At 41.4% G+C, this 12343-nt stretch overlaps 1 protein-coding gene across 2 annotated transcripts; it reads left to right on the top strand.

Moving 5' to 3' along the window:
- Window positions 1-1399: 1399 nt before the first annotated feature.
- Window positions 1400-12246, top strand: LOC144062747 (cyclic nucleotide-gated channel cone photoreceptor subunit alpha-like). Of its 2 annotated transcripts, none has more exons than XM_077584426.1 (9): window positions 1400-1577; window positions 6866-6990; window positions 8544-8615; window positions 8778-8909; window positions 8991-9050; window positions 9513-9677; window positions 9799-9900; window positions 9977-10083; window positions 10357-12246. In XM_077584426.1, the coding sequence occupies exons 2-9, from the start codon at window positions 6890-6892 to the stop codon at window positions 11751-11753; spliced, it is 2136 nt and encodes a 711-aa protein (XP_077440552.1). In that variant the 5' UTR covers window positions 1400-1577; window positions 6866-6889; the 3' UTR covers window positions 11754-12246. The 2 variants fall into 2 exon arrangements, with proteins under 2 accessions (XP_077440552.1, XP_077440551.1); XM_077584425.1 differs by having other exon boundaries at window positions 8733-8909.
- The last annotated feature ends 97 nt before the right edge of the window (window positions 12247-12343 follow it).

The raw sequence follows: 12343 nt of genomic DNA, 5'->3' as shown, positions 1-12343 counted from the left end.
ATTCTTAAATTCAAGATGTCAGTTGATTGTTTTTGCTTGTTCAAATAGTGTCTGTGCGCAGTGAATAAGCAGCTTCTGTGTGTGTACTCGTGACCCTGTTCCTATTAATGGATCGGCTCCAGCTTGAGGACAACAATCCTAAAGTCTATTACAGGGATCATTCTCTCCACTTTGAGCTATGAGGCAGAAAAATAGCAATATCATAAAAAAACGATTGTATGCTTAGAAACAAAACATTCAAGAACAAAATCACAAAAATAAGGATAAGAACGTCTCAATTAAGTGCGACCACAGCCTCGAGGCGTAACTTGACAGTTGGGCAATATGTTGGCACAAAAAGGTGAAAATAGTGATCAAAAAGTTGACCAAGCAACCATGAGGGGGCATTAAAGTGGCTGAAATAGGTTCTCCACACTAAACCAGGATTAGAGGCGCAGCTCTGTTTATTGCCAAGGGATTTCACTTGAACCGCATGGGGGTGATGTGTGAGCTGGGCGGGACCACAATATGCTAATGAGATACCCATGATCATGATTGGTCAACTGGGACAAAATGACCAGCAATGGTCAAAATTTGAAAGTATTACGAGAGGACCGGGTTGTTGTAGCCTTTTGAAAAGAAGTCCTAACAGGGCAATACAGGAAACCGGAAAAGTTGTGAGAATAAAGAAAGGTGTCAAGAAAATGGCTGACTTCAGAATGTCATTTTACAAAAACAAAAGCCATCATTTTGTAAAAATAAACAAATAACGTTAAAACGGTCCAAGAAAAAAAAAAAAGTCACATTGTATGAAATGAGAAACTATGAAAATAAATTTGTAATTGTACAAGGAAAAAAAAATGTCAACATTTAGAAGAATAAAGAACCTTTGCCACAAGTCATAACATAAGACAACAGGACACTTCTGCAGATAAGCTAATATTCCTTCCGCATTGTGACGATGAGCGCGCCACTGCCACCTATTGTAGTGGACGTGCAATTACACTTTATGGTGATGCTAGAGCCGTTGCTTTCGGTAGGTGGGGAAAAAAAAAAAATCGGGATTCTAGCAAAAGACATTCAATAATTTTCAACAAAAACTGGGCTGCGCTGAAATACTTTGTTTGCGTTTTTTCTCATTTCAAAAACATTATACAGTCTCAAACTAAGCGGTGTCCCACCATCTAGTGGTCGCCATTGGAATTACATCTGACAGAGACACATCGAGAGACAAAAAATAACAGACCATGAACCTGCAACGCGTGATGGAGGGCGGTTTACTGCAATGTATTGTATGTAATGTATGTAACATTTCAGCGTGTTCAATTCTCATACCTTTAATGGTGGACTCCTCCCCTCCCCTGATCTGGGATCTGCCGGCTGAGCCTCTCCTCTTCATCCTCATCCTCATCCTCATCCTCACCTCGTCTGGCAGTGATGATGTCCAAGGAGGAGGACCGGCGAGCCATGGGGAAGTTTAACTAAAATTTGCCGTGCACGGAGGGGAAGATGGTGGTTAGAGGATGGATGGATGCGCACGGCGGTGGTCTCAGAGGAGTCTCTTCTTTTGGGGTGGACTTACACGCTTGACTGACCAGGTAGGTCCACATGAGCGGGGGCAGAACTACTAGATGTGCTTTTTTTTTTTTTTTTAATATTATTAAAGAAACACTAGTACAATAAATATTCTCACGTTTCAGAGATTTTTTTTTTTTAATTGAATGTATTTTAATTTTCAAAATGTATTGTTTACTAGACTAGTGTGTAAACAATATTAGCAAAGCAGCTCTTAAAATTGGTGCAATAAAAACAAAATCTATATATATATATATATATTAAATAAATAATTATTTTAAATTACTTCATATACTGTCACATTTAAGATTGTTTTTATTTGACAAAATAAAGTATGTTTACTGAATCGGCTCGCTGTTTAAGCAACAATGTTAGCAAATCTACCCTTTCAATATAGTGGTATATATGAAAATTTAAATAAAAAATAAAAAATAAATAAATAAAAAACATAAGCGAAACACTCACATGTGAGGAAGATTTTGTTGTTGTTGTGGATTTTCTTGTCCAAATTTTGCCAAAGCATTCTTTAAATATTGTGCACATAAAGCACACATAAAAATGAATTTAAAAATAATAGTAGAGACACATTCAATATTTTTACTTTTTTTTGTAATTTTGTGCAATATAAAATCTCACTTAAAAAAAACAACTTGAAAACAGAACGAAACCTTTTTTTTTTGGGGGGGGGGGGGGTAGGGGGGCAATACATTGTATTGTATATCATTTCATGGTGAATATTGTGTTGTGGCCTGAGGTGAGGTTGTCCCGATAAATAGAAAGCCTCAAGCCTCTTAACGGGTCTTTACACTACAGTGCTGCTAATCTCCCACAAACCAAATAAGAGCCTTATTATATTAACAGATCATTCTGTCAACCATAATGCTAACTGTAATTCTGCACCGGCACATTTTAGCGCTTTGTTATAGTCAATGCTGGAAAGGCACAAAGTACAAATACTTTGCAACTGTACTGAGGTAGGTATATTTCACTTGATTATTATTATTATTATTTTTACTCCATACATATATTTGACAACAAATATCTTTTACAAATTAATTTGCTTTAATTAAGCGACCACCTGTTTAAAAATCGCATACATTTTTGGGGCCCAATTTTTAAAAATACATTGCAACATAACACAAAGAGAACGTTTAAACATTTCGCCGAAAAAGTGGCAAAAATTGGACGATTTTTGCAGATTTTTCTCTCTCTCAGTTTTAAAGTGAAAACAAATACAAAAGGCAAAGTGTTGAAAAACAGTCAAATGTTCCGCATATAATTCGTATCTTTATTGTTGTAAGCATTGATTCATTCATTAAAGAGTTCTATAACTAGTTGGACGATTAATTGGTTATCAGCAGGGGCGAGGCGGCCATCGGGAAAAATCTGCGAGTTTCCCCGAACGGCCGGTCAATTCCAGGCAAAAACTGAGACTCATTAGAACCGGTACGCTCCCTCCGTCGCCGAACAGGTTTTGCCGCATGTCGGCCTCCGTTCGACAAATAGGTTGCGTCACATATTGGCTGATGGGAACACATTTTCAAAGGCTAAAAAGTGGAGCTAACGCTAGTTAGCTCTCAAAAACAACAATATCCCTCCATCTAACAGGAGTTTTTTGTTCTTTTCTTTTCAATAAGGTACAAGAAGATTTTTTTTTTTGTTATGCCAAGTTATCGACTTGGGTATAATAAACTCTGCGAGTAATTGACACCAACCCCAAAATGGCTGTCATTGCGTATCGATGCTACAAGTTAGCAGCAAAGCACTTCTTTTCAATTGGACAAGGCTAAAGGAAGCTCCTCCCCCTCAGTTGAATACTGAAACACCAATATGCAGGGCTCACCCTACTGCATACAAATGACCGTTTTTTTACTTAAGTATATTTCAGAGTGTGTATACTTCTTTATTTTTACTTGAGTACCGCAGTTGAGTCAGTAATAGTACTTTTACCAGTATAATTATTATGATTTACAGAAATATCAGTACATCTATTTAAGTACAACAGTGAGTCCTTTAGCCAACTCTGGTTTGTACATTTATTTTGATACTTTACATACAGTGGATATAAAAAGTCTGCACACCCCTGGTCAAATGTCAGAATTCTGTAATATACAAAAACAAGACCAAGTTCAATCATTTCAAAGCATTTTCCAACATTCATGTAACCTCCCTTTGCGAGGGAATGTAAATATAAACAACTAGGATAATGTAGTTGCACAAGTGTGCACACCCTCTTATAACTGGTGTGTGTGTTTATGATTAACCTATTACATTCAAACTCATGTTAAATGGGAGTCAGCACACACCTGCCAACATTTAAAGCACCTCTAATTAAAAGCCAAATAAAGTTTTGATGTTCTAGTAGGCTTTTCCAATATAGGGTTTTGTTTTAACTACATACATTTCGACATTGAAAATGAGAATCTGTTCTTAAATTCCCTTTATCTGGATTAATAAGTGTTTAAAAAAAACACACTGACTGCTATTTTGAGCTGTTCATAATTCCTTCCAATTTGACAGGGGTGTGTCGACTTTTTATATTAGATAAAACAAGTCGACTTTTAACTTTTAAATGGAATTAGATTCACACAATAAATCAATCAACATATCTCCAACATGTTTACAGGGAAAACTACAAGTGTGGAGTCAAAACGTAATGATCTTGCCGTCACATTTCAGCGAGCTTTTGTTGATGTGGCCGCTGATGCAATGCAATCCAAGTTTAGCTGCATTGGCTCGGGTGAACTTCTGTCAGTGTCGTTTAATGTAGTGGGGCCGGGGGGATGGTGGCGGTGGGGTGGTGTACTGTGCTCGTTAACTCCCTTGCATTAGCGCTAATCTACACGTGCCGACACGTGTTACAACCACAGACATGAGCGAGCCAGTTGAAATCTTTGCAAAGATGACAGCATGCCCACTGCTTGATAGCAGCAAAAGGGGTCGTACACATAAATATATACGTAACATTTTTACATGTACTTTAAAATAATAATAATAATAAAAATATTTTTAAAAAGTGAGTTTAAAAAAATAAATAATTCCGAACTAATTAATGCCATTTTCATGGTCACAGTACTTTTAAAATTTATATCCCAGGTAGGGATGCAACGATAATAGCAATATCGTGATATCGCTATACAGTATTAAAACTACCACACTATTGTCATTGTCATGTCATGACATTAAAAGCAGCACATCTGTTAAAAATGTCAAGTTGATTACCATCTACGCTGTTCTAGCACCCTCTGGTGGTTAGTTTTCTTTAGTGCAGTTTAATTTTCATACGTGTTTTGGCCCTTCTTTGTTTAAAAACCACGCAAGGGTCAGATGAAGGGGAACGTAAATACGTTTGTGAATCGAGTCAATATGTGGAGGAACTCAATGTGTGCGTGCATTGGCAAGTAAATGCAAGTAAGTGTTTTTAGAGATTGTTGGTTGTTCATGTGCATAGCTGTTATGTACATGGTTTTTTTGGGGAGCTCTTTTTTTTTTTTTTTTACAAAGTCATGACCTTTTTTAACTCATTCACTGCCATTAACGGCTCTAAACGTCAAAAATTCATTTGAACTATTTCTATCAGTTGAAAAACAAAATTCCCCACTTGTTAACAAGAGTATAAAAACCTAGACATTTGTTTTATTGTACATTTAGAATAGATATATAATTTGTGATTAATCATGAGTTTTAGTGAAGTCATGCGATTAATTACAATGAAAAGTTAACTCCCGATTAATCCCAAATTTTATATCTGTTCTAAATGTACAATAAAAAAAATTCTAGGTTTTCATACTCTGGGGAGACTTTGAACGCCCCACCCCCGCTTAGTGTTGCATACCCGTCGGCTTTTGGGTGTTGTGTTCCGAGTGGGCCGAGCCGCGCGGCCCGGCCCGGACTAAGGTTGAGTGGACGGCGGGCGAACTCCCCACAATATCGTGATAATAATCGTATCGTGAGGTTCACATTGTGATATCATATCGCGACGTTTGGATTTTGTTACATCCCTAATCCCAAGACACCATTGTACTTTCCTATCAGCCATTTTATAACGTTTTCACTTACCTTTCTTTGCTTCAGCGTTTAGTCTGCCGGTCGGACTTCTACTGGACTCTTCCGTCAAGATTCTGTAGCCGGCCAATGGCCAGTGGTAGCAACCGCGCTCCTCCAATGACGCCTCTGTAGGAGCAGGCTGTTTGTCTGGGTGCCATCTTTATCGTGTTACAGGAAGAGCTAAAAAAAAATAAAAATGAAGAGAAAGTCAGCCATTTTGGTTTGAATTTGCCATTTGAGGCAAATGTCAGTACTTGTACTTTGATGAAAGCTGGATGCTAATTTCGAATGATGAATCATCAATAGGGGGGGGCAGACCATATCTTGCTTTTCATCTGACAGCTATGCTTAATGCAATCTGTGGATTCCTATACGACATTCTACCTGTTAACCGAACGATTTCGACTTTCAGTATCAACGAGCATCTTTCCGTGAAAGTCACAAGTGGTGGCTAACGAAGCTCTTTTCAAAAGAAACGGTCCAGACTGCGCCTTCTCGGAGGTGAAGAAAGCATCCCTTAACTATGCCTTCCCAAACAAGTCCGCCTAATGGACTTAACGGCGCTATATTTTCACACAGCCATGCCGCCGGCAGGGCCAGCGCAGACCCATAAGCGGCACTTATTTTAAACGCAGGGCTGACCGTTCACACACAGAAGAGGACGCTCATCCTGTTTAGTGGTAAGGACATAAGGAGGGTGTATTTTTAGTGGCTGTATATATATACACACTCAGCCACACAGTGGAAAAGTGTCTATGTCGGGTCCATATATTTTGGAAACACGCATGATTAAAGCGGCAAGGAGAGATGAACGGGCCCCTGAATACAATTCTCCGAAAGTCACCAGAACGTTTTAAAACAGTCCCTGAGCCCATTTCGACTGATCAATATGAAATTGAGGGGGACATGTCTGTCAGTACAGGACGGATGAAAAAGACTTAAGGACCCAAAATAGGACATTTCTATCGTAACACAACAAACAAAAATGTCTGAAGTAACCATGCGCGAATTAGCAAGTCAGCCATTTGTGTTTGCGCACTAATTAATGTAAACGTAACACGACCTCAAAGTTTGATGATCATTTCAAGGACATTCTACGAAAAAAGCAGGTGCGAGGGCCTTTGCAACATCTTTGCGATGACATCATTTTGTGTTGCATCTCAATACTTCGTAAAGACGTTCCTTCCAGTGAGTCTTTTCCCGAACTTCGGCCCCAAAAAGACAACGTGTCCCCGTTTGATGTTCTTATTTGTTTTCTTCTCAGGCCATCAGGTCCTGACGCGACACAATGGCGAAGGTCAACAGTGAAATCTCCTACTCGACCAGATGCCGCTTGTCCAGTCACGCGTCTGACGAGGAGCTGGCGGTCATCGAAAATGGAGACAGCAGGTTTGTTGGAAGGTTGAAAGTTCAGTTGTTCGCCGTGTCCCCATCGACAGGACAAATTTGGTCTTCGCTCCAGTTTTTGTGCGGATAAATATCACATCTACGCTTTTAGCTTTTGTTGGCTTTTGGATTATTTTGTATATCTCAAGGAAATTTGTACACTCGTCTTGAAAGTTTGTAACAAGGTACACAAGTAGGTTTAGGGTTTTCCTTAATATAATCCAAAAACAACAAATCCAGATGTCATTTAAGTGTCGGTCACCTCAGTGTTAAACTTGCAAATGTGTAGCCACTTAGCATTAGCCTCTTAGCATCATGACATATTTAGACATAAAGACTATATTGAATGGGTTTTACCTCTAAACGGGACCATAATGAAATGTTGGCACTGGCAGTCTCAAGTTTTCTAGATGTCTTGTCATCGCAGCGCTAAAACTTTGGTGGACCTTAAAAACATGCTAACACGTAGCATCCTGGTGCTAATCGTAGAATGTGACACAACCAGGAAATCTTTCGAGTAGACAATGCCTACACATCTAAGTACATAAACATCTTAGTTCTCCAGATATTTGTCAACTTGGTGTTACCTTAACTCATTCACTGCCATTGATGGCTATAGACGTCAAAAATTAATTTTAACTATTTCTATTAGTTTAACATTTTTTCCACTTTCGTTAACTAGAGTACGAAAACCTAATAAAAAAAATATTGTACTTTTAGATCAGATATAATTTTTTTGATTAATCATGAGTTAACTATTGAAGTCATGTGATTAATTACAAAAAAAAAAAAAATCACCTGATGCCCTAATTTTTAATAATCTTTTCTTTTTTTGGGGGGGGGGGATTATTTAAAAACAAATAAAAGATTATTAAAAAAAAAAAACGTCAGGTGATTAAAATTTTTGATTGTAATTAATCACATGACTTCAATAGTTAACTCACGATTAATCACAAATTTTATATGAAATACAATAAAAAACTTTTTTCTAGGTTTTCACACTCTTGTTAACAAAAGTGGAAAAAATGTTAAATAGAAATAGTTCAAATGAATTTTTGACATCGAAAGCCGTCAATGGCAGTGAATGAGTTAAAAACGCTAGAAATGCTAACATGTAGCCACCTAGCATCAGGAAGTAAGGGTAAGGACGTGATGCAACCAGGAAATCTCCTAAGTAGACAATGCCCGTTAGACACGATTTTCAGAGACAAACCTGAAATTTCCTGTAAAGGTTTTTTCCGAAGGTTCAGCTCAGTAGACTGCACTGTCTGGTCATCTCAACGGTGTTCCTCTTAAAAATGGGAGATAGCTGGAATTTGGGGACGTGAGCAACATTTTGATCGTTGGTACGTTTCAACAAAGTTCTCCATTTATCAGTTACCCCAATGTTTAGCTTAATGGGTCCTTAAAAAAACCACAGTGGCTCCCTAAAGGTTTCTTGGGAGAATGCGATCTGCAGAGCACGTCACCTGGGGTACACAGTTAGAACCTGTGAGAGTGAAAGACATTTTGATCATGACATTTGATGCTCAAGTTCTGTGGCCGATGTCTTCCAGTCGCAATTCTGAGAGGGCGCTGTCTTCAAAGTCCAACAGAACCCTTTATACTGGTCCAGGCGCAATGGCCAGGTAAAAATCCGTAGCGTAATAGCGACTCTCCCTTGTGATCCAACCCCCCCCCGTCTCAGTAGCCTAACAGTAGATGGGTGTCACCTTGTCGTCTCCACTTTCTCTGACCATGTCTAGGCTCTCTTACTTCTTCTACATGCTGCGCAACTGGGCCTTTAACAGGATGAACCCCGAAGTCCCGGCGAGGCACGACTCCTTCCTGGAGCGCTTCCGAGGCCCTGATCTCAAAGAAGTGTCCGTCGGCGAGAGCGATGGCCAATCCCCGGACCGCAAAGGCACAATGCACCGGAAGAAGTGAGTAGACGTGGTGGGAATCTGAATCAAGTCGACCACGAAACAAAGGGCTTGACTACCCTGTGTTGTTTGTTTCCAAAGTCTTGGCAGTAAGTGGCCTCTAGCTACTTACAACATGAATAATTGCAACAACACAGATGAGTAAGTGCATAGACTTGGTAGAAAACGGCGTGGTAGTCTATCCTAGCTGGTAGCAACTTCCTCTCCATCCCCAGTTTCGTTTTCTTTTCCTTGCCTTTGTGGTTACCAAAGCTACAGTTTCAAGAAGAGTCTTTGTACTACACCATTTTAGTTTGGATTTTCCATGGATCTGTTGGAAGGCTATGATTTGCACCAATCCTACCAAGATAGTTCTAGAGCTGTACCAGACCCCCCCCCCCACTCTTGGTATTGTCCAAAATCCCTCCAGTAGTCGCCCTTTTGCCCAAATTAACAGCCAGAGTTTGTGGCCCTTAGCAAAAAGGTAAGAAAGAGGATATTAAAAAAAGAACAAGCTGCCAAAATACCCTCCCATCTTGGTGTATTCTGGTACCCCTTAGGTCCCTCATAGACACAGACACCCCTTTGTTGAGAGAATCAAAAGACCGAGCGTGTGTCCCTTAGCAAAAAGGAAGACAAGAAAGAAGAGATTAAAAAAGACCAGAAGGATGAAAAGAAGGATGATAAAAAGGACGAGAAGAAAGATGAGAAGAAGGACGAGAAGAAAGATGAGAAGAAGGACGACAAAAAAGACGATAAGAAAGATGACAAAAAGAAAGAGGAGCCCCCGTAAGTACCCTACCATAGACTTCATGTCGGGGTGATTTAATTGCAGAACCATCTGTCACATTCCTGCACTTGCTGACAAAACCCAATTGAAAGCTGTTTTGTTTTGTTTTTTTAAACCCAGGAAGGAGATCTGGATCATGGACCCGGCTGCAGACATGTACTACAGGTGGCTGACAGTCATTGCTGGCCCAGTGTTTTACAACCTCATAATGATTGTCACCAGGTAGTCTTCTACTTTCTTGGTGTAATATTTGATGTGAACCTTAAAAGTCTTTCACTGTTTTCATCTCTTCTACCAGGGCCTGCTTCAATGAACTGCAGGACCGCTTCACAAAACTTTGGATTTTCTTGGACTACACATCAGACTTCATCTACTACACAGACACGTTTGTCAGGTCAAGAACAGGTCAGTTCTTGGCCAGGTATCCCCCCTTTAGCGTTCAGACTCAACGCCAGTTGAATGATTCTGGCGGTGCGTTTCCATATATCGTCATGCGGTTCTCGGGGTCAGGTGGGAATGCGTGTGGAATCACGACGAAGCCATCCCTTGGTTGAGTTTTCTTTCTCTTTGTGATTCCAAACTGGTTCCAGTTTGTAAAACCAGAAAGGTCTTGAAATCAAGCTACACATTGATAACTAGTGAAATTGGAGAAAGACTGATCCTGTGTCTGCTCCTCAGGCTACCTGGAACAAGGACTGCTGGTGAAGGACGCCACGAAGCTGAGAGCCAAATACAGGACCACGTCTCAGTTCAAGTACGACATGATATCCATGATCCCCACCGATCTGCTTTTCCTGAAATATGGATTCAACAACCCCGAGTTCCGCTTCAACCGCCTCTGCAAGATCTCAAGGCTGTTCGAGTTCTTCGAGAGGACCGAGACCAGGACCAGCTTTCCCAACATGTTTCGCATCAGCAATCTCGTGCTCTACATCCTGGTCATCATCCACTGGAACGCCTGCATGTTCTTTGCCATCTCCAAGACCATTGGTTTCGGATCGGACACTTGGGTGTACCCCAACATCAGCCACCCGGAGTATGGCCGCCTGGCCAGGAAGTACATCTACTCACTCTACTGGTCCACACTGACCCTCACCACCATCGGCGAGACGCCCGCGCCGGTGAAAGACGTGGAGTACCTTTTCGTCATCGCCGATTTCCTCACTGGCGTGCTGATCTTCGCTAGTATCGTGGGAAACGTCGGCGCGATGATCTCCAACATGAACGCCTCCCGTGCCGAGTTCCAGGCCAAGATCGATTCCATCAAGCAGTACATGCAGTTCCGTAAGGTCACTAAAGACCTGGAGGCCCGGGTGATCAAGTGGTTCGACTACCTGTGGACGGAGAAGAAGACTTGCGATGAGAAGGAGGTTCTGAAGAACCTGCCGGACAAGCTCAAGGCAGAAATCGCCATCAACGTCCATCTTGACACACTGAAGAAAGTGCGCATCTTCCAGGACTGCGAGGCGGGACTCCTCATTGAGTTGGTGCTCAAGCTGGAGCCTCAAGTCTTCAGTCCCGGGGACTACATCTGCAAGAAGGGCGATATTGGCCGGGAGATGTACATCATCAAGGAGGGCAAACTGGCGGTGGTGGCAGACGACGGCGTCACGCAGTTCGTGGTCCTCAGCGACGGCGCATACTTCGGGGAAATCAGCATCCTGGGCATCAAGGGCAGCAAGGCCGGAAACCGGAGAACCGCCAACATCCGAAGCGTGGGCTACTCGGACCTCTTCGCCCTCTCCAAGGACGACCTGATGGAGGCGCTCACCGAGTACCCGGACGCCAAGAAGGCCCTGGAGGAGAAGGGCAAAGCCATCTTGATGAAGGACAACTTGATTGACGAGGCTGTGGCTAACGCCGGAGCCGACCCCAAGGACCTGGAGGAGAAGCTGTCCAGGCTGCAGGACAACCTGGGCGTCATGCAGACCAAGTTCGCCAAGCTCATGGCCGAGTTCACCTCCAGCCAAACGCGCATGAAGCAGCGCGTCAGCCAAATGGAGTCGCAGGTGAAGGCTGTCAAACCCGAGGACCTTTCAGAAGTGGTGGCTGACAAGGACAAGAAGGTTCAGTGAAGGACTTTTACAAGGAGTGAAGGACTATCCCAATAGAAAGTTCCACTTTCTTTTTATCTATTTATACATCTGTCCAATTGTGTGCAATGAATCCTTGTGAACGTTCCAATTCCTGAAAAAGTAATTAACGCCTTCGCAAAAAGGTTTGTAATTGTCTGCAGAATTTTTTTGATTCTCCATAACCCAGACCGTGATGGGGGTTCACTCTATGCCCATTTTAAGGCCCCTTGCAGCTTCTTTATGTTTCCCCACAGTGGGAATGTCCCGCGGCATATTGCTGCCTCTCACAGGTCAATTTGGGTACTGCTTACAAAGACAAAGGCTGTCCGTTCATAGCCTGTGTAGACTAAAGATGGTTGAACAAGTCAAAACAACAATTGATGAATTATGTTTCATACTGTACCAAATATTTATGCACATTACATTAAGATGTCTCACTGTATTTGTCTACATGGTCATTTTGTAGATAAAATAAAACATTACAGTATTCTTATACTAATCTTTTTCTTTTTTTTTGCCAGTTTCCCATAGCAAGTTTATTATGACAAAACCCACAAAACTGGTTTTGAGATTTGTGTCCCGAGTCCCAG

Source organism: Vanacampus margaritifer, chromosome 13 (genome assembly GCF_051991255.1).
Source record: "Vanacampus margaritifer isolate UIUO_Vmar chromosome 13, RoL_Vmar_1.0, whole genome shotgun sequence".
Classification (NCBI taxonomy): domain Eukaryota; kingdom Metazoa; phylum Chordata; class Actinopteri; order Syngnathiformes; family Syngnathidae; genus Vanacampus; species Vanacampus margaritifer.
The sequence above is the reverse complement of the archived record's forward strand: the minus strand, read 5'-3'. Positions and strand labels throughout refer to the sequence as shown.

Excerpts from the sequence above, each read along its gene's own strand:
- LOC144062747 (XM_077584425.1), top strand. The coding sequence starts at position 6,890 with ATGGCGAAGGTCAACAGTGAAATCTCCTACTCGACCAGATGCCGCTTG. Across the intron at positions 6,991-8,543 it reads ATCGAAAATGGAGACAGCAG|TCGCAATTCTGAGAGGGCGC; the intron begins GTTTGTTGGAAG and ends GATGTCTTCCAG. Across the intron at positions 8,910-8,990 it reads GGCACAATGCACCGGAAGAA|TCTTGGCAGTAAGTGGCCTC; the intron begins GTGAGTAGACGT and ends TTGTTTCCAAAG.